We start from the raw sequence: 22,984 nt of genomic DNA, 5'->3' as shown, positions 1-22,984 counted from the left end.
TCTGCTGCTTTGATATGTTCCTTTGATACTACTACATTGCCTTTTTATATGGGGGGGGGGTGGGGGGGGGGGGAGGAGAGAAGAGAGAGAGAGAGACTGAAGCTTTAAAGGACTGCAATCAACTTTTCCCCAATAAACAGATTTATTTTTCACTTGCCAGCGGAACTATTCATCAATGTTAATGACATTAAAATGTATGGATATAAACGGGAAAGCAATGCAATTCTAATTGTTTGGGTTTGGATAACTCTTGTAAAACAACAAGCTGTGAATAACACAAGAATAGCATCGCAAAGCCAGATGGAATGGTAAACAACAATAATTAATATATTTTTCTTTTCACTTGTGAAAAAAATCCCACAGAGATAAGTCCTGTTGGGGCTGTGAGGGTGGTTACAGGGTTCTGAATGAATTCTGTGGGTAGGAACAACAATTTAACATACCCATCAGGCATCTCCAAATCATCAACAAAACCATACCACATTAGGTGTACATATTAGTTCTTGCATGAGCAAAAAAACACATCAATGCTTCTTCTGCACCACCACTGTTGTCATCATCCATCATAATCTAGCCCTGCCTTCCACTAGCTGTCAAAACTCCTCTGGACAATTCACTTAGACAGTGTCAGCTGAACTGTAATATTTTACCAGCCACTATAATGAGGACTGGCCTCCAGACTCACTAAAACAAACATATGGCTCCCTGCTCACACCTTGGTGGTTGTATCCATGACTTTGCCACAGTCATTCCAATTTTCCTGTTGCTGGAGGCAATACTACTATCCTAGTATGGTCAGCATGTGCCAGCTGGGAACCCAACCTGTCAGCCCATGCAATATTGTCCTTTGTCTGAGCTCTAACATTATCTCTACTGCTACCATGATCTCTAGCTTTCATTAGATGGGTTATACATTTAGTCTAAGACTCAAAATGTATAACCAGACCCACAAAAATTAAGTCTGTATCCTTTGGGCATCCAATGATGTTTATGTTTTTGATTAATAGATTTATTCAAGACGTGTAAAATGCCCTTTACAAGTTCCCTAAGCCATATGTGACGTTGTGAAATGGGTTGTTTTATCCGGACAGCTGTACAAAACCCAAAACTGTTCAATCTACATTGATAAAAAAACAGAGAAAGTCAGCAGAACCCATCTATATGGCTTGAACGAGCAAATGTTTGGCATTTTTGCCCAAAAAACAAAAAAAACAATCAATTATCAAAATAAGTATACATTTTATGTCAATTGACAAATCAGCACTGCTTTGCTCCTTTACTCAAGTCATGTTAACCATCCCAAAATAAACCTAAACCTGGATAACATTATAATTTACCGTATAATAAGTGTATAACATTGCTGTATCCATTCTGGCATAAAAACGTTTTTCCATAACTGCGTATGTGTGTGTGTGTGTGTGTGTGTGTGTGTGTGTGTGTGTGTGTGTGTGTGTTTGTCAGCGAGTCTGTGTGTCCTCAGTAAGTGCCACATCAACAACATTAACTTGGAGGACAAAGGAGGGCACAGAAACACAGCAAGCCACACACGTCAGGAAAGTAACAGAAAATAGATGGAGTAGCAACACACACTATTTTAATTATCCTCTTGTCTAACCTGCCCTCCAATTACAAATAGGGATGTATAATAATCCATCTATCGGTGCATGAAAGACAGGACAATAACACAGAAGCTGAACACAAGCAGGATAAGAAGTGGTTTGAAAAATGAGCTCAGAGAGGCTCAAACTGAGCTAACTAAAATAAATGGAATATCTCTGTTCAAATTCACTAAGACACACCATCAGTTTTTAATACTTGGGTGTGTACTTGCATATTGGCACAGACTATAAAAAAGTGAAGAGCCAGTGTTTATCACCATCAGACACTTCAAGATAAAATACATGATTACATTTATAATAGTGCAGTTAAACGATAAAGACACTGCAGTGTACGCTGTATTCCACTGAGAGAGAGGCAAATGAATATGCTCTGGCTAATTTATGCTGGCTAATTTGTCTACTTTTGGTAAATCTTTTTAAGATTGATTTTCTCAGCAAATACAAACTCAGCTTAACATTAAGTAAACAGCAGTGAGGAGGTTCGCTTTTACATTCCGCTACTTTAAATTCAAATTCTGCGACAGTTCTCTTTCCATATAGTGTGTCATTTCAGGCAGACATAATGTGTGAGGATTAACAGGCTGCGCTGCAGACACCTGTCATTTGTCTTCCTCCTGCTATGAGAATTCTACTTTAACCTCAGTACCACATGATTTTGTGTTTTATTAGAAGTGGCACTATGAAAGATGCCCATATAAAACACAATGAAGAAAATGCCACATACTAAAACTAATAGGGTCTGGTGGACATAAAGGAAAGTAAATAGCCAATTTGGAATTTGGGGCTATATAGGCTCCTCAGTGTGTGCATACAAGCACACAAAGACATCTATCGGGTTTGTGTCCTCGCACATCTCAGTTTTGGAGGTCTGTAACATGCTTTTGTTTAGGTGTATTGGGTATTTCTCCTTCCACATGTCATGTTGTGTGTCAGTGCCAATCCTATTCTATACATTCAACCCCCATGGCCATGACAACAGCTTACAGAAAGCAAATGTTCAGCATAAAAGCATCCTCTCAGTGCAGAAAGGGAGTGATCGAGAGCTAGCAAGTCAGAGAAGTTCCAGAGGCAACTACTAGAGCTCTGGGCTGACTGCAGCAATGAATTCATATAGGTGCCTTAAGTCCTACTGTCAAAATTCTTGGTTTGCATTGTTTGTTTAGAAACAAGAATCCATGCCTGTGCATGTTCTCCCACCCTTACATTTTCTTCCTGGATCTTATTAGAGCTGGGCAAAATGGAAAAAATCAAATCTTAAGATATTTTTGACCAAATACATCAATTTCGATATTGCGGCGACTATTGGTGCTTTCACAACATATTAACACAATGAGAGTTTTGATAAATAATCACCAATAATGTGGATACAATGGCCAAGTGGGTACATGCAAATCATATAACAGCTAGTAAGTCTGGTAAGTTTAGAAAATTGCATCACTATACTGTAATGCAGCCTTTAAAACCAGGAAAAGACAACACTTGTGTCATTTCATGATTTAACGATATCCAAAATTTAAGACGATATCTAGCCTCATATATCAATGTCAATATAATATCAATATATTGCACAGCCCTAGCTCTTATTAGTTTGTCTGCAGGCCTACCTGCTGCATGTGTCCACTTGAATAAAAAATAAAATCTCAATGACAGCCATTCTGGGTGAAGACAGCTATGGATAAGTCTATGTTCTGTTATGTTGGGTCTGATGATTGTTATACTGTGCTCACAACTAGGGATCGGTATCTACGCTGATACTGACATTTAAGCACATCGGTTATTGGCCACAACGTGACTGATTTACATTAAATACAGTTTCTTTGTCAATATCATCATACAATTTAGGGTTTCCACTATCAGTTACATTTATTTTGTCACGGCAGGCTGCCAACTCAGTTTTTACTACCACAGCAATCGCTGGCCTCATCGTACTGTACATAAAAATGATTCCATTGTAAGGAATACTATATAAACGTGGGAGAAAGAGAGTGCCGGTATATGATCTGTACTCGGTATTGGCAGATACCCTGCGTTAGATTGGTGCATCAACCTGCCTTGCCTAGATCTAGCCCCTTTAACCCCACATTGACAACTTTGTGTAGTCAAACGCAGCCTCTGACTGCAGATACAGTCCACCACAAAGACTAAGTGAATATATTTAATCATCGTCTCTTGACTGTTTATTCCCTCCTGTGTTATTTGGTATCCGAGTTCACACAGACACACCCATCTACATGTGATTACAAAGACATACAGTAAGGGGTGAATGTTTGGGGCAGACAAAAACAGTGAAAAACTTAGCGGTCCCTTTCCATCCCTGCAGGCAGTAAAGCAGACTGCATGGCAGCCCTGTCTCCCAAGACAAGTTAATAAGATGGAGCAGTCCCCTGGGGGCAACAGCCGGAGAGCATTATCACTTTGAAGGCAGCCAGAAAAACTGACACATACTAGGAAAGCACTCCCAAAAAGAAGCATTAATTACCCCCTCTCACTAGCCACTGCTGCAGAAAAAGTTAATCTGACAATTTGGAAGAGAGGGATTGTTTAGAAATAAGGGATTTTCCCTCCCACTTGGTTCAATGAATCTTCTGCAATTCATTTTTTCGTGCGACTTTATTCATACCTCTCATTTGCATTGTTTTTTCACTATAGCTCCCTCTCTTCTCACATATGTATGATGAGGCAACCCTCTCAAGTGTGAAGCCACGAGGAGGTGTGGGGCAACACGGCACATATCAGCACGTGTGAACCACCCAAAGACCCCTTCTACAGACATGAGGGGCGATGAATAAATCATGCTGCATAAAACCAAGGGGAGAGAAGATCCTCTCCTGAGGGCCCACATTCACTTAGAGCTGCTCGACTCAAACACAAGCATCTCCCTGCCATCTAAATGAGCCACACATGGCCGTGTTAAAGCAAATGCGAGCTAAACTGTCACCTCACTGAAGAAACATTGATCATTACACAATTTGTTCTCTTTTAGTACAGCCATTGTAATTAAAAATAATTGAGTAGTGGGGTGGGCAGGTGCTCCCATCAACAAATTCTTTCACCAATTAGCACTACAATAATATTGCCCTGGATATTGCAGATGATATTATTAGCATTTTGATGGAACACAAGTGCCTGCATGCCTGCACGCCAGAGAACTGTTCTCAAGTGGAATCTTTTCACTGAGATCCACGGGGGAAGAGTCACTTCTGGCTCGACAAAAACACGCTCAGCAACAGAGAGAGAAGGCATTATATTATGGTGCTGCATAAAGTGTTCTGGAGAGCCATGTCAAAGATTCAAAGAGAGACCATCATCAATGAATGAGGCCAGTTTCAATTGACCACAGGCATTACATTTTGGATCCACATTAGATACCAGATTGATTAAATTGGATTTTTAACCTGAGCACTGATGGTCACGAGATTAAAAACAAAAACAACAACAACAAAAAACTGGTCAACTGAACATAAATAAATTTGGTCCACACAAATCTGACAAATGGGTTTTAACATCGGCGGTAAGACCTGTGCGTTCTCATATAGCCTGCTCGTCTGTTGTCAGAGGCCTAACAAATTGGTTCTCTGACCACTTGGGAGCATGTGTGCAGCATGTGATGGTTTAACCTGCACAGAAGAATCAGAATCAAATTTAAAGCAGTGAATTTCTGTGATACATCTTACCAATTTCCTCTAAAGCATTCAAGCTCGATCTGAGCGTCTCTCTGTGACAAGAATTATCTCACGAATACCAGAGGGGGAAGATGACTGACAATTGTTCTGGGTTAAAATGACTTTTTTTTCTGTGCTTGCTGGCTATGCAAAGTGAGTGGAATTGCTAATTTGCAATCTTGACCAATGGTATCTCAACTCCATGGCATAAAATGGACCTTAAATACTGATTGGGCTGGTATTAATTAGCCTCCAAGGTTAAATATTAACACACAATATAGAACAAGTTTCCAGGCGTTAGTAATTCCATGAAATTATGAGTGGTGTGAATGGGCCCGAACAATGGCACTCTTACTGATGTTGTTTTTTTTTTGTTGGTCAACTACTTTGTCCAAATTGGAGATGTTGGACCATTCTTGCTTTCAATAAAACAAATCTTCATGATAGAATAAAGAAATATTGTAAATTTGATACGTAGATTCTACCTCAACAATGCTTAATTTTTCATGAACATGAAAAAAAGATATTTACAGGAAAAATGTGTCTTATTAGAGCTTGATTCCTTTAAAGGACACCCAAATACAAATACCAATTTCTCCTCTTTTATGTCATTTTTATTAATACGATTTGGCAAAAATACACCACCTAACATTCATGCCAATGCACTGAATTGCACCTGTGTGGAAGAGAGAGAAGGAGACAGAGAGAAAAAAAGGAGAGAAATGGAGCGGGGGAGTGTCAGAGACAAAGACAGAGAGACAGACATAGAGAGGGAGACTGAGACAGAGAGATCAGAGAGCTGGGGACAGGAGAACAGCGAACGATAAATGAATTCCCAAGAGAAAAGGAGGGACATGGAGAAATTACAGAACAAAAGGAGAAGACAGAAATGACATTTCTTAAGGGACTGCTGTGTGGCATTTGTAGGAAGAAAAATGAAATGTGAGGACCAGAGAGAGATGGAAGGCGGGAGAGGGCATGGTGAGAATGGAATGAGTAAGAGCAAGAAACAAAAGAGAAAGTGTGCGAGAGGTACGACTAATTTATGAGAAATGAGGCAGGAGTCGGTGAGGCTGGCTGCTGCTGTCTGATGGATTGGGTGGGGGTGGAGGTGTGTGTGTGGGTGGAGGGGGGGTGGGGGTTGCAGGTTGGTGGACAGAGAAGAACCTGTGATATGGATCCTTTGATGCAGCATTTCAAAAAAAAAGTGATCTCTCCAGAAATGGGACATGAAAATATACAAAAAAACATCACTTCTCTTTGGAGGAGAATCTCCCTGGCAGGTAGTTGGAGGAGACAGAGGCAAAGGTGAGAAAGAGATGGGGTAAAAAACAAAGAGAGCGAAGCACAAGGGAATGAGCTAAAGAAAAAAAATGTGTGAAGTGACAGACAAGAAAGAGTTAGAAAGGAAAAGATGACGAAGATAAAGTCAGATGAGAGACAGCTGCCTTTGATGCAACTGCTCTTCAACTGTGGCAGTTTGGAAAGAGGGTTGGGCACGTGTGGATGTATGTGTGTGCACATGCACATGTGCAACCCTCTGAGTGTATGCAAGTGTCTGTTAATAAAGTTCACATAAGCGTGAAAGGCGGGATTGATAAGGCAGCTGCTCATTTGTAGTGCGTAAGGAGTTTGTTCCCACATGCTCAAAGTACACAAACACAGAGAGACACAATCGCTCACACACAGGCAGACAGAAAAGCTGCCTCTGGAGGTATCGAGAAACACTCGGGGCCTACAAAATATTCAAGGCTCTCTTCTAGACAGAATCCCCTCCCAAAGCTTGCTGACAGAGGAGCGCAGTGAACCTCCGCTTTCAAACAGCGCACCGTCTTCATTCGCCCTAGTCTTACAGCATGCTCGTACTGTATCAAAGCCAGGACACACGCTGCTGTGTGAAGTGCCATCAACGCACTCCTCCTCACACACGCTTGCGTTCTCTTTATGTCTCTCTTTCTATCTTTCTCGCAGACACAACTTTGAGAGAACAGAGAGGGGAGCAGAGATGGGCTGGCAGCGGTGATGAAAGACAGTGATGAAGGTGCAGCGGTAAAACACACTGTAGACGCCATCCATCTACTGATGGAGAGAACGCATCACACAGATGCACTGTCTTTTAAGTTCAGTTTTTCTCAGCATAAGCCCAATAAAGATCAGGCCCAAAAGTGCACATTTACACGACCATGTGGCTCATACATGAATGAACGTACAAACTAACAACCCTTTCTCTCCAATTACACTGCCAATTCCATGGAGGCAAAAACCCAAGCAGAGGCAACTAGGCACAACGCGTATTAATCATGTCATCATCCCACATGCATTCCTTTGTAACCTATCGAACTATTGACTGGCTGCCATGTCAAGGGTCTCTCACAGCTGTGAGGTTTTTGCTGGCAAAAGCTGCATAAGCCAAAAAAAAAAAAAAGCCTAATGATGTCAAATGTCATCCCTGAATCACTACACTTACACAAATTTAGATTTATTGCAGACCATTATGCATTATGGCGTGCATATCCACTGATATGTTGTGTTTGCCTGTTCATATGTGTATGGGTTACACCTGTTCAACTGCATGTTAATGTAAATGTCTAATCAGCCATTCAGGTGGCAGCAACTCAATGCATATAGGGATGTAGCCATGGTAAAGACGGTCTGCTCAATTCAAACCAAGCATCAGAATGGGGAAGATAAGTGATTTAAGTGACTTTAAACGTGGCATGGTTGTTGGTGCCAGACGGGCTGGTTTGAGTATTTCAGAAACGATATATCGACTGGGATGTTCAAAACACTACAATCTCTAGGGTTTATAGAGAATGGTCCAAAAAAGAAACAAATATCCAGTGTGCTAAAACACCTCGTTGATGTACTTTTATGGCAACAGTGTACCAATCTTCTAATGGCTACTTTCTAGCAGGATAACGCGCCATGTCACTCAAATCATCTCAAACTGGTTTCTTGAAAACGACAATGAGTTCACTGTGCTCAAATAGCTTCCACAAGCACATCTCAATCCAGTAGAGCACCTTTGGGACATGTTGGAACGGGAGAATCGCAACATGGATGTGCAGCCGACAAATCTGCAGCAACTGCATGATGCTATCATGTCAAGATGGACCAAAATCTTTGAGGAATCTTTCCAGGACCTTGTTAAATCTATGCCACAACTATTTAAGGCAGTACTGAAGGCAAAAGTGGGTCCAACCTGGTACTAGCAAGGTAGCGGCTGGTGAGTGTAAATATGTGTGTAGTGGCCAATGTCATATAAACAGGGTGGCTGGCTGAGGGCTTGTTCTCCGTGGGAATCTACAGTGGGGCAAGGCACATCATACAGGGACTGGGCCCCGAGGCAGCCACCCAATTTATATTGCATTGTAACACACACACACACACACACACACCCTTGCATAAATAAAAACACACAGCACACCTACACAGAAGCGCACAGTTAAACACAGAAAGACCGACTTGGAACCTGTCAAGTGCGAACAAACTGATGACAAGACGGCGACAGATGGATTCACTGAGGAGAGACGAGCTACGCATTCAACTCAATTAGCAACGTGCTGCTGCATGACGCCGATGGGATATGGAATCTTACCATGACTGGCAACCTGTCAATCGAGCAACAGAGGCGCAAAACAAGCATCATGCAAGACGCGATGAATTAAATTTAATAAACCAATAAATAAATTAATTTATGAATAAATGGTATAAACCCATGGAGTGGCAGCTCTGCATTGAAAAACAGGGCATAATGTGACCAGGGAGCCTAAATATCCCCAGGCGCACACACACACAAAGAAGAAACTGGCAGTGGGGAAAGAAGAGGAGGAGGAGGCGGCAGTGGGGAGAGACAGCAAGGAGAGAGAAGAGAAAGAACAATGGCTGCTTCCCTCTTTCTCTCTTGCTCACTCTCTCTTCACGAGCTCTGTTCATACATTATCCTGCCATGGTACCTAATGAGCCAGGCATTTCCACCCATACGCTTGGCTAGGCAACCCTTATTACAGTGTAGAGGCGCACACACACACGCACACGCACAGAACTGACCATCACAGGTCATCACAGCAGCTGTGTGATGGGGGAGCATAAAAACATTGCTTGTCCCTTGTGATGTAAAGGAGCAAGCTGTATTCAAATGCATCTTTATTGTCTGTCGGAAGAAATCTTCATTTAATGGTTCAAGTGTGTTTGTGTGTCCGTTTCAGACATGTCAAGTTCCTAGTTCTTACAAATACATGAAGCAGCCTGAAGGCTGCTTGGTAATATAGGGACAGACACCATGTGCCCCTTCTGAGTTCTTGGTTATAACCAATGCTTCATTGTTGATGATGGAAGACAACATTTCTCTTGTTGCTGCTTTTTACAGATACACAAAAAAATGTCTATCTTGTCTGGCAACATACCAGTCAGTGCCAGGATGTACCCTGCAGTGCTATGATTGTTTTGGCTGCCTCTGTATAAAAAGCCCTTCCACTTCAAAAAGAGCCTCCCACAACTGCTTAAGTGGTAAACCAACAGGGCTGTGGGAGGCCAATCAGCTGCAAGTACAGTAGGGGCTACATGGTTAAAGTTGGTCAAATAAACATCAAATGCACAACAGCATGGAAGTATAGAGTGGAGGCAGGAGAATTGCTTTGAAATGGGGGATGACTGGCATGTTGGCTGAAGACTTAGAATGACATAAGACACTCAGTTTGACCCTCAAAGCACGAAAAATAAGAACAAAAAAAATGTAAGAAAGAAACGAGACTGTTCTTTTTCCCTTTAATGTAAGATTAGATGCCTGGACTGGAAGTGATGTAATCTAATTCCGTTTGCAATTTTCCTGTGAGAAGTGATTGCTGCGGCCCAGCAGCTGATTGTAATTTACAGCCGTGTGGGTTGGTGTATTTCTGACCACCATTACACTCAAGAGAGACAGTAAAAAACCTAACTTCAAAGCAGTTGAGCTGAGGCTTGATAGTTGATGTGTTGTCCTCTTTTATTGGAATTTAATAGCTTATGTCAGCAGTTTCCCTGAAAAAATGTGCGAGAGGTAGGATGCTATCATATTTAAATTCAAACACATAATGTTGCCCCAACTGTTTTCATAAATAGGAGCAGGGTAAATGATTGTGTTTTGTATCAAGTGAAACACCAGTGACTGGTTTTAAATGCCATCTATGAATGTGAATTAATCTCCAATGCCTCTAAAGTATATAAATCAGAGACTATCCATCATGACACAGTACTGAGATATATTATGACATATCAGATTTCTGTATATCAGCACCAGGAACAGTTGACAAACATTATTTCATGTTATAAAGCTGTCAAAAATCTAGATGTAAATGTGTCCATAAACCGTAAGCTAACTCTTTTATTGCAGTTATTGAATTTTCAGTGGAATAAAAATAGCCCATTTACTTTTCTCCTGAACAAAAGGAAGAATATTTCTCTTATTTCTTAAATCTGATAAGTAATATCCAACAAAAATTGCATCAGAAACACTTTTACATATCTATAAAATCAGTAGAAAATAATTTACTCTTCAAAGGGGGACAACTGTGCGGAGTACAGATGTTTCTGCAGTGCATCTGTGGGCGTGAAGGCTATCAAAAACATGTCCATGCGATCAGCATGTTTTAAAAATCCTACAAAGACAAGAAGCGACATATTTTACTAACACTGCACAGCAGACACTTAGATAATTCCCTCATGTGCTGCGCTCAGCTGTAAGACGCCTGGGTAGGCACCAATCAGGCTGTAAAAATACAGGGGACAATGCACGGGGAAGCTTCCCCTGTCTGTTTCTCTAACAGTCCCATGCACATAGGATGCAAAAACAATATTCCTGCAGTTATATGAACGTCTTGCTATATCGTTTTTAAATGTCTTGACTTCAAGTGAGCTTGTCAATGCTGAACGTACTTTCAAACAAACCTGTGTGCCTATGTGCTTCTCACACAAGCAATGTGTGTGCATGTCTTTTTGTATCTGTGTGCATATTTGTGTGCGAGTGGATGTAAACTCAATATTCCAGGTCACGGTGGCTGCAATCTCACCGGAGGTTTAACCTTGGTAAATCCACTATTAGGTGTTCTAAGAATGATGATGTGAGCAGTAGATCCTCCCTGATGGTTTCACTTTCTAAGAGTATCCAGCAGGTCACAAATAGAGACACTGTGGGGGTATTACAAGGTTAAAGGTGGGATAACTCTCCATATGATGACAATTCCAAGCGGGTATTTTCATTTCCTGAAGAGACTGATTCCTCATGGCAGCAGCTGAAGCCAACGATGTTTGCTTATTTTTGTTCAAATAAGTTCATCTCTGCTTTTAAGAGGGAATATATGCTGCAAATGTGCAGTGTGGACTCACTGTGTGCATAACAAATTCTTTTTCCATTCACATACTCTATACTGCATATCCAAGGAAAATTCTAATCAATATGGCTTTCCAATGCATACACACACACACACAAATCAGACCATGCCTATCATACACAAATATGCCTTTCTGCACATTTTTTCGCTTTCATTTTGTCCTTCAAACGTCTTCAGAGGTGCGGCCGTGCAGCCAACCAGTGGGAGTAGCTGATGTTTTTAATGGCACAGGGTTTGTCTCCTGGTGGTGAGATAAACACGGGGAAGAGATTAAAACCCCAGGCTTTCTTCCACAATCTCCTGCCTTCATCCTCCTTCCTCTTGCAGTGGCCATGCAGGGCCGGCACAGCAGACTCTAATTCAAAACCAAACCCATTCGGTCTATAAGGCATACTACAGCCTAAAAAACACACGACTTTAGATAGAGGAGCACATTTGAGCACAGTGGGGTGCAGGAGAAAACAGACAGGTGACAAGGAGTGGAGGATTCTCTACCGTTTAATCACCTACCTGTCAAGCACGTCTCGTTGGGTCATCGCAAAATACGAGCAGGAACTTATACAGCTACTGACTGTAATGCTGGGGTTGATTTTTAGGTAGAGTCTGCTGGGTCAGTGATGCCAGGACGTGGATCACAACAAACACCCTGAAGGGCCAGGCTCCCTGCTTCATGCTACGCCTCCTTAGTGAGGCACAGGTTGGCCTCCAAGCCAGCTCGTCTTGGAGCTGATGAGCTGGAGCAGTTATTAAGAGTGGCTAAACATATCATTTCCTTTGTCACTGTGATTAGGCCAAGGTGAGGGGCCCTCAGGTGGAGGTAGACCCAGCGTGTATGATTAGCTCTGCCATTTAAATGACATTCAAACTAATCGCTAATATCAGCTCTGTCAAGGTGAGCGAATACAATAAGGAATATGTCAGCTCATGTTGGAAGGCTGAAGCAATGCAAGGGCAAGTGCGGGAATATCTGATTCCACTTGATGCAAATGTTGTGTCAATCAGTTAAGTCAGGCACAGCGGTGGATTGTTTTACTCTGCTCCAGTGCTGCCATACAGTAGTCACAGAGCACGGAGGAGCTGTAAACACTACAGCTCCCGTGGAACCAACGGGGATTCGGTTGTTTAAAAAGGGATTGGCAGTGGGGGAAATTAATCATCAAAGAAGACCTTGCCCTCGGAAAAGTGCTGGGGAAGTTCTGTTCAAACAGGTTTTATTCTCTTGTAAAAACAGCAGCGGCCATTTGCTTACAGAGCTATTTGGATGAGGAATTAAAGAATTGGTTAACTTTTCTACTGCTGGTGGAAATTCATCTCTGAAGTCGTGCCATCTTTAAAACTCAAATGACCGTGCTCTCTCTCTTGCCTGAACAAAAGAAGGCATTATCAAACCTCACTCTCAGCAGTGCTAGATCCATTTGGTAAACAGCCTGTGTCCTACAGTAGTAATCAGAGGGTATTTTTGAGGGATTTGCAGGCTGGCCAGGAGGCATCCGCTGGAGTGATCTCTAATTGCTAGAAGCAGAGGCCTAGACTGCCTGGCGCTCTTTTGAAGCCATCGGCAGCAGCTTCCAGCCAGAGGAGCCAGCAGGGGGAGGCTTCCCACTGAGGCACTCCTTTTTCTTTATTTCCTTCTTTTTCTCTCTCACCATGCCTTCATTCTACTTTCCGTGCTTCTCTTGTACTCAGTCCCCCTCCTTTCTATTCTCTTCTTTTCCTTCCCATTTCTTTTCTAACTGTACTTGTTCCCTTTCTCCAGTCCCTTTTCCCCCTCCTCTTCTACTCAGTCAATGAGCCAGCAATCACTTTGCAGACAGCCATCCTCTGCTCAGTCGGCCATGTTCAATCCCTAGCACCGGTGGCTGATGAGGCATTGTGGTGACGTCAAACACAGGGGCTTTTCAGGGAGCAACAGTTAACCTGTGGAGGCGCAGCTCTGCTTCCCAGGTTACAGGACTCATACTGGCAGTCTTTGTATAAAATAATGAATGCAATATGCCAAAGCGATGAACGATAATGAGGCCAATTATTTTCTTTTTCTCACCCAGTAAGGCAGGAGAGGCAAATTTATGTCAAATAGTTGGTGTCTAATGACACCTTATACCGGTCTAGCCTTTGTTACTGTATGAGCTTGTGTGTCCTGGGACAGAGACTTTTGCTCTATGAAGCTTAGTTTTGATTATTGTGACAAACACAAAACGCCAAAACCACAAAGTAATATATTGTTAGAAAGTTGAACTGTATGGCATATTCATAGGCTTGAGCATATTGTTCACATTGCTTACGCCAGGGCTGTAAAATGCACCTATGAAATGAACAAAGACACACAAATTGAAAAGAAAAACTGCACGCTGTCATCCACACACATGGTCTCACAGAGACACAACCAGTTTCTGGTTGTTTGGAAGGCAGCTCGCTCCGTGTGACATTGACTCCTCAGTGCCAATTCCACACTGGGAGCTGCACTTGCTAGCTTTGCTGCCAATCCAGGTAAAGAGATTACAGACACACACAATGCAGTCTTCTGTTCGTCTGCCAAGAAGAAAACCAGCCTTTTAAGAGCATAGAAAAAAAGGCTATACACAAATTCACATAGCCTTGGCTCCGTCCTTGCACAAAAACCAAGAATATCCTTCTTCTCCAGGAACATGGCTTCTAATATGGGCCTCACTCATTTGGCTCTCTCGTACAAAGCAGCCCTCTGACTAAAACAATGCAGCCTCTGCTTCTTTATCTTGGTCCCCAACACTGTAGCACATTACTATTACTTGCATCATTCAAATAAAGAAGGAATTTGGCTTACGATCAGTCACAGAGTCATTATAAAGCTACACTAATGGGTGCTCTCTGGTTACAAACTATTGTAAAACAATATGAAAGAAAGTTACACTAGGATTTCATCATCTTTCTTAATAGTGTAATTAAAAAAGGTGAAAGAGAACATGTGTGTTACCCAAAACAGATATAAATGTCACCTCCAATATTTTAACTCACACTAATTAACTAAAAACTTGTTGAAAACTAAATACTTGGTGGAAACTGCAGGTATGACACTGATTTATAGCAGTACAGATTTTTTGCAGAGCATGATTCAAACAATCACCGTTGCATGCAGTTTTGACCCAATTAATCAGCTACTTATAATCGTAAGAGGGTAATTTAGCTTAGGGATTTCAATGTACTAATTTGCATTGTATATACTTATCTTTTTTGGATTTGTGTGGAATACGCGTGATGCCGAGAAGCTGCTTGTGAATAATCAAATCAGAGGGAGTATATATCTATACGGTATATTTCCCCTTGAAAAGCTCCTTTGTGGATTATGTGTGTGGAATTGTGCTACAGAGATCTGCTGATGAAGAGAGTGGTAATGTGGTGGAGAAGGAGGGCTAATTATGGTGTAGCAGAGTAGCAATTAATAAAGAAGGCATGTGAGTAGCGAGATAAAGAATTCATCTATCATCTACTATACCTTTAACTTACAAATCAAACCCCAATGCTTTGGCGGATAACGATTGTTGTCACTGTGCCACTATTTCATCACAGTCTCCATCCCCTCCTCTAAGAGATGCCATTTGTTTCACCTCAGCAACCCTCTACTTAGCACTACCAATTGGGTTTGACAGTAAAATCAAATTTTTGGTTATAAATCAAATGTCAGCCTGCAGGACAATAGTAGGCAAAAAATGACAGAATGACTTGGACTCAGGGCTATTTCAAAAGCTTTTATTTCCAACCAGTGTTGCTCGTCCTATCATCCAGGGGAGGGCATGTGAAGTCATGTTGAGGGTAGTGGGAATGACGACTGGTATGTGGAGTCGGTGGCTACTGTGCTCATGGCCTTGTCCCAGGACATGGCCTGTGTTTTGGAGCATGCACACACATTGTAATTTGGACCTCCTGCACTGCTGAATAAACCATCTAAAAACTAAAAGAATAACTGCACAATAAAAATATACACATTCCCTATTTCCTCTTTTCTATCACAAACTGAGTGTCAGGAGAGGAAGGGAAGGTTGAAGGGAGGCGGTGTGGTGGGGACACTGCAGCAGGACATGGAACAATAGGCGCCCTCTGGCATCAACCTCTGGACAGCCCAAGCTGCTCACCAAAGACACTGAACTCACCCACAATGAACTGCTGCAGTGGGAAGGGAGGCTTTAGAGAGTTCAATTTCCAACACAATTGGCCGTATTCTACTCCTTTAAATGCCAAGGAGATGGTGTGCAGCGTGTGCCTTTGTGAGGAGCTTTGCTTACAGCGAGTGTCCTCTAGCAGGAGAGAAAGACGGAAGAAATGGAGAGATGGCAAAGACAGGAAGGGTAGGGAGATGGTCTGGGGGACAGAAAGAGTAAGACTGTGTAAATGAAAAGAAAGAAAGAATAAGACTGAATGACTGGGCGAGATAGAGAGTAAAAAAAAAAAAAAAAAAAAGTACAGAGCGAAACGAGAAGGGTAGAGAATGTCTCCTCTGGCTGTCGTTTCGCCAGCCTCACAGGGACCGTCTGAAGGACAATGCTGCTACTAGTGGAGTGTGACGTTTGTCCTCTATCCAATTCACCACAGCCCCAAAGAAAACACACTTACAATCAAGTGTCCATCATGCATCTCATACACAATAAACTCGTCCAAACTAAATACAATGCATTATAGTAATACACAATATACCCTCTATGAAAAAAAAAAATAAAAAGCTTAATGGGAAAAATAAAAAGGCACTGAGATAACATTCAAATGAGGTGATGTGAAGTCACTGTGCGCCACAGCAGGCCTAACAAGAGATAACATAACTGCTGTAAATTTGACCTCAGATACCCAGTGCTTTCTTTTTTAGGAATAATTTTACTTTGTACCACACCTCCATAATATACTGTAAGTATGTAGGTTGTTCTCTACAGCAAATTAAATTTTCTTGTAGAAATAAATAGTATTATTTTTGCCTCACACAAGCTCAAGTAAATATAAAACATGCTTAGTGACTTCAAGGACTTCCTTAAAAAAAAAATGTTTAAGCTGTTGTTGTGCTTTAGGGTTTGGGTCAGAAAAGTTTTCAAATTTTGGTCGAAATACAACTGCATAAAGCTGGGCACCACTCATGTAAAGCACTGTGTTGAAGGTACTACAACAATCCAGATTAAGAAAAAAAAAAAAAAAAAGGGGAATGAAAAATGGAAATATGCTCTTTCCTGCAGTGCTTTGAAAAGCATTAGAGGCACTAAGTGAACTATTATTTCCGGGACTTGCAATTATAGAACAGGCACCATGTTTTTTAGAAGAATTGCATTGTGTAGCATTTGGATTGTTAAATAAAGAATGTGGTATTTTTATCTGTTGCAGTGCAGCAGACAAATCCCAAATTATTTTTTCATGAATCAATCTGTAAGATAAAAATGAACACAGGTGGGAAATTGATTTGGACTGCCAGGCTGCCAGATGCCCATTACTGGATCTGTAGGCAGCGGTAAAGTGGGCCCAGGCACTGGTTTCACTGCTAATATATTCAATGTCCTTTCCTTTGTGGTCACAGGGCAGCTGAGCCATTAATATTACACAATGGCACCAATGGCTCTGATCTATTATTCAACTTTTCTTATGGCTCTGTAATATTCTATGCAATTCATCAGGAAAAGCTGTTGTGTTTTTTCAAGATGAAAGCAGCAAATATACACTGTTTCAAATTCCAACTGGAACAAAATATCTAAATGCTAGTTAGAAGAAACAGCAACAGCGCAAAGCACTGCACCTGCCTCTGCCGCTGTCATCAGAAAAAATGCCAAGGAGGCTGTTTCTCCATCATTGTCTTCATTTGAAGGGCATTTTGCTGCCCAAAGGCAAACGCCGAACTCACTCCCCGAGCGTGGCGCCCATCCCCTTTCACAGAGGGCTGGCAGTGCAGCAGACAGGAGAGAGAGAAATAAGAGAGAGAAAAAAAGCCTCGTCTCAAAGCAGACCTCACACTGGGTTCTGTCACTACAGATCAAAATCCCCTCAAAGCCATAGATCACTTCCACCACAGTTCACATGTTCCACACTTAGAAACTGTTTACCAGACTCAAAGAGTTTGTCTGCACAGTGTATACACACACACTTGCAGAGTACACTCACAGATACAGATACAGTTGAAAAAAGTGAGAGTTTGCACAAAAAAACAATACAGCGTTCGATCCGAGCCAACTGCATTTAAACATTTATACAGGTTAGGAGGATGAGTCGCTCACTGCAAACGAATGTTTACATCTATATGGCAAAACAGCGCCAGTTCACGGAGATGGTGCAATGCCAGCTCAGCCTACAAACGAGCTGACTGGTGTGACAAACAGAGAAGTGTCTGCTCTTTTCTCTTGTGGAAATACCTGTCAGTGCCTGTCGACTACTTGGGCACACAATGATACATACACACATACGAAGCCGGCGACAGCCTGTCTCCTAAAAGTTCCTTTAATGTACCTATGTGAGGATTCATAGCCAATAACAGCCATCGCACAGGGCTCCAGATAAGTGACAGCCCTATATGTGCTTTACCGGCGGTTAAGTCGGGCCTATAAGCGTGAAGCCTGGCTTAAATACACACCACTGCATTGTGGTGCAGGGAGGAAACCTGTCTTTGGAAAGTCCTCTGCATGAGAGAGAAACGTCCCCTCGTCTTAGATAAGGGGCCGATGAGAGATAGCGATAAAGTCAGTGCTTCTCCTGGGCCTTATCTGATGCTGTTATCTGACTGCACAGCACCCACCATCTCACAATCTTTACACCCTTTAAGCACCTCTCTAAAACACTCACACCAGCATCATCACAGACACACACACACACACACACACACACTCAAACATTCTAAACACCGTACCAGCTTATTGATTACTTTGACACGCTCCTATTGTTGAGCAGATGGTACACCTAATATCATGTAAGATTGGAACTGTTCTGTGTTATCTCATGGGGAAAGGACATAAAATGAGTATTTTCTCACCTTTCAGAAAGACAGAGCAAAAAATAAGAGAAACACTGTGCACTTACCTCTATGTCTGTTAGTAGTCTTATCAAACATTAGCATGGCATCATCAACCTGGAAGACATAAGAAAAGTACTGTCATTAGTCTAATCTTTTCAGCAAGTTGCTGCTTTATACTTATTTCTTTCTAAGCACCCCTCTCCTACATAATCACTGCGGTCACAGGATTATTGTCAGGTTACCATTTCCCTTTCAGTCTGTAGCTCATAATTTTGATGATATAGGAATTATAGGAATCTCAGTGGTTTTCACTCATTGTCTGGATTAGATATGGCAAAGATGCGAGTGAAAAGTGGCAATAGGAGAGAAAATTAACAGAATGACAAACAGTGAAAAAATGGAGAACTGTGTGGACAATATCTTTATTTTGATGAACACCAATGTCCGGTCTTGGGGAGAGTGACAGATAGACACATTACACTAAGCGAGCGTGAGACAAATGGGATCCTTTCCTCATCTCACAGTCGCAGCGGCAGCAGCATCCACTATAATATCATCCCTCATCATGTCCAATAAAGCCACACACAGACAGACAGCTTTTTTTCTTCTTCACCCATCCCTGAAAAAAAGGTCTCTAGACATACTCTGCTTTCTATAACTCTGAAGAAATGCTTAAAAAACTGCGTGAGGGATGCTCATTTAGCCTGTGATTTTGTCTTGGGAGAAATATAAAAACAAAACAAAAAAACAGAGAGGAAGACAGCAACAGCAGACAGAAACAAAGAGGGAACACTCTGCACCATTCACTCTCTGGTTATGGTCTCTAGGTAAGTGTAACGGTGTACCGAGGAGGCTTGATGCTGTGCAGGGGGAAAGATGTGCGCACAAGCATGCGTCTGTTTTTCACGGGAGGATGACAAAGCTTCGGGAGGAGATGGGAAGAGACAATAATAGGGGTCTCACTCAAGCCGAACTGTCTGATTGGATAAAGAGAAGTGCCTGGCAGCCAGGCAGACTAGCGCTGGCACACTGTTTATGCCACCCTCTTGCCACACATTTGGCACACAAGCCGTTGGCACAGCTTGTAGGGCCCGGTTACTCAGTGCACGGCTCACAGGCCACATGTGGCTCCCAGGCACTTTATTTGCACCTCCCCAAAATATTACCAAATAGCCAAATATAGCTAGCTACAGTTACATGGATTTTAAGTAACCTATATACGAGGTACAGTATGCTTAGATTCACCCTTTGTTATGTAGACACAGAGTTAAACATTAGGGCTGGCCAATATGGCCAAAATCTTCTATCCCAATGTAGGTCATTTCATATTCCGATAACGAGATATATATATATATATATAGATCTATCGATCTATCTATCTATCTATCTATCTATCTATCTATCTATCTATCTATATATATATATACACATATATATATATATATATCTCACACTATAGCATGTTTTCGTAAACAGACGTAAATATTGCCGTAATGCAGTCTCACCGACCGTTCATTTTACAACAATGCGATAGAAACAATATGGAAAAATACACTATACTATAATTTTGATGTTAATTATCTTCATAGCCCCCATCCTAGTACACAGAATCGGAGCCTATAGGTGGATGCAGGCATAGAGGTGAGCCTTATAAAATCCTACATTGTGTTTGCGGCAGAATTTTTTGCAGCAGGACGCGTTATTATGGATCCCACGTAACTTCTAGGCAAGTCCCGCCCTACGAAGCAGCTCGATTGGTTGGGGTTAGGCATTGAAGCTGTGGTGTGCAGTGTAGATAACATATTTACCTAAAGTGTGTTTCTGTATCAGGGACACACACACACACACACACACACACACACACACAGCAAAAAGAATGAAGTTTGCTGTGTCTCTGATGTGCAATCTGATGACTGTATTATGGGAAAACAGAAAAAAAGTAGAGTACAAATAAACAGCTGCCAAGCAATAGCACCGGCAGCAACAGTTTTATAAACAGAGATTTATAAAGTCACGTAACCTAACCTTTTGTCTCATGCCAGGCGATCTAATGAAAATCGCATTAAAGTGACAGGAAGTGGGATAACTGGAATTTGTAGTGCAGAAGGTTGTGATTTAATTACCTGCACACCCTCTAACACAGAGTAACTTCTGGATTGTTTTTTTTCAGCAGTACTGCAATTCCATTGTTATATTTTGTACTTTACCTAGCCAGGTAAGGTAATCCATCCAGGAATGAAATATCAGGTGACTTTAATTCAATTCCTTTTTTGCTAGAATTCTGCTCCTAAAAGCAGAACCACTTTCTAATGTTTCTCCACATCTGACAGCATGAAAGCTCCAATGCAGAGCAGAAGATGGAATGGCATGTTTACAAACTATGGTAAACATTTAATTTGACAAGCGCGGCTGACAGCCTGTGATCATTTACATAGGAGACAGAAATTTATAGCATTTGAGTTCTGTCATCTAATATCAGTAATGACTCAGTAGAAGTGCATATTCTTAAAAAATAGCAATGCCCCTTCTAGAAATGTTACGACGGAGATCGATTAGTAACAATTCTGTGAAGTCTACTCTGTGATTTGGTGTAAAATAATACCAAAAAATGATGTACACAACATAACGCCAATTATGACATATGTACTAGTATGCAATAACTTTGTTTTGTTATGTAGCCAAATATAATACATATCATTTGTTGTTGCTATCAAGGCAAACAAGTAAGAGCAGGAAATCTGACTTGCTTGACTCAGCTTGAATTATAAAAAAAACAGTCCACAGTATCATCAGCCATCAAGCGCCACGATCCTTTCATGCAACATGACATATGAAATACCTGCACTGGGATATTTATAGTATTGCTACTGTACGCCATTTACTGACTGAGAGCAAAAAGACTTACTTTGTAAAGTGAAGTGAGGCCTATTAAAGGAAGTGAATTATATAAATGTGTGAACTGTGCTGTTGTGACATTATTAGAGGAGGACCATCCTATACTGTAAGCAAGACCCATACAACAGAGAACACAGATTCACAGTGAAGCACTGATGTGCACTTTAACAAAGAATGTGCACATCATGTGAGAGTCACACTTCAGCAGGTCATACAATATTGCCCCCCCCCCCCCTCTCTCTCTCTCTCTCTCTCTCTTTCTCTCTCTCTCTCTGCCACTTGCAGAGTCTATAGAACCATCTCCTGTGCTTCAGGGCTTTTCAATGTAGTTATTCAAGCAGAACACAACTGTGTGCCTCCATCTGATAGAAGGTTAAGGACCTCTTCACTGCTCACAAAAAAGCCCGCCACACAGAGGTGAGGCCAGGCTCACCTCAGGGAAGAAATATTTCTCTGTCCTCCTCCTCCTCCTCCTTCTCTTTCACTGTTCCTTTTCTCCTGGCTCGGTGAAAAGAAAGGTTCAAAGGATAATGGCTGTCTTATCACTATGTAAAAGGGGAATGGGAACTCCAGCGAAGTGCCTGGCCTTTTGTGACAATGAAGAAAAGAGCAAAAGTCTATTTCAGTGTGGTATATGCACTGGAACAGTCCATGACCACTTAAAAAAGAGAAGGCTGCTGGAAGACAGTCGAGGGGCTAGAAGGCCAGGTGGCTCTTTAACTAAACCTGCAGCAAACACATCTGAACCAAATAACCTCCTCCTTAAAAAAGGGCTGGCAGGAGTATATTAGGTATGTGAATTGTTTGCTTACTAGCAATTTCGCTTTTATTCACAAAGAAGCTGGTGATTCAATACTAGTGTGCTTTATTACTGATCTCATTCTTTAAATCGCAATTTAATTTTCAGGTATTAGGTAAGATTGTATATCCATTAAAAAAAACTAGGGCTGTCAGCATTAACGCGTTAATCGCGATGCGATTAAGGGTCAAGCATAATGCGTAAAAAAAATGTTTCCGTATTAATCGCATGCCGCCATTTATTAATTTATTTTCACTTCACTCGGCTTTGCGTCGTGCCTAACAGGCTACTATTTTGCCGTACTTCCTCGTAACAAATCCTGCTGCTGCAGGAATAGCAACGCAGATTTCGGTGCCTCATTCTGGTGCCACTGATATGCCTGCACTTCTCTCTGATGCTCTGAAACAGACGTTACATGAAACAGAAACATCGCTGCACGTGACGCCAGTTAACACTATACTCGACAGCAGCTAACGTTAAACATGGTTACAATGCTGACAGCTAACGCTAAACGGTGTAAAGTGTGTCTGTATTTCACTGTAGAGGATTCCGACACCGGGATGTAACAAACTGCAGCTGCTGTTGTCGGAAAAACACAGACGGTGCGTTCCCTTGAAACTGGTAATTTACATCCTTGTGGTGCATTCAAAGTTGTTGTTAAATTCAAATGTGTGACTAGATTAAATATATAATAA

The 22,984-nt window shown here is 41.7% G+C and overlaps 1 protein-coding gene across 19 annotated transcripts in view; it reads right to left on the bottom strand.

The window, feature by feature from the left end:
• LOC116064801 (RNA-binding protein Musashi homolog 2) overlaps positions 1-22,984 on the bottom strand; it is a 249,196-nt gene that overhangs the window by 94,318 nt on the left and 131,894 nt on the right. For all 19 annotated transcript variants that reach the window (XR_004108610.2, XR_004108609.2, XR_004899210.1 and 16 more), the window contains exon 7: positions 18,661-18,709. Coding sequence is in view for 16 of the 19 variants with exons in the window: in XM_031320064.2 (XP_031175924.1) it covers positions 18,661-18,709 (49 nt within the window). In the remaining 3 variants the exon portion in view is untranslated. The remainder of the gene's footprint in view (positions 1-18,660; positions 18,710-22,984) is intronic.

This window comes from Sander lucioperca, chromosome 13 (genome assembly GCF_008315115.2).
Source record: "Sander lucioperca isolate FBNREF2018 chromosome 13, SLUC_FBN_1.2, whole genome shotgun sequence".
Classification (NCBI taxonomy): Eukaryota; Metazoa; Chordata; class Actinopteri; order Perciformes; family Percidae; genus Sander; species Sander lucioperca.
This window is presented reverse-complemented; position numbering and strand designations above follow the sequence as displayed.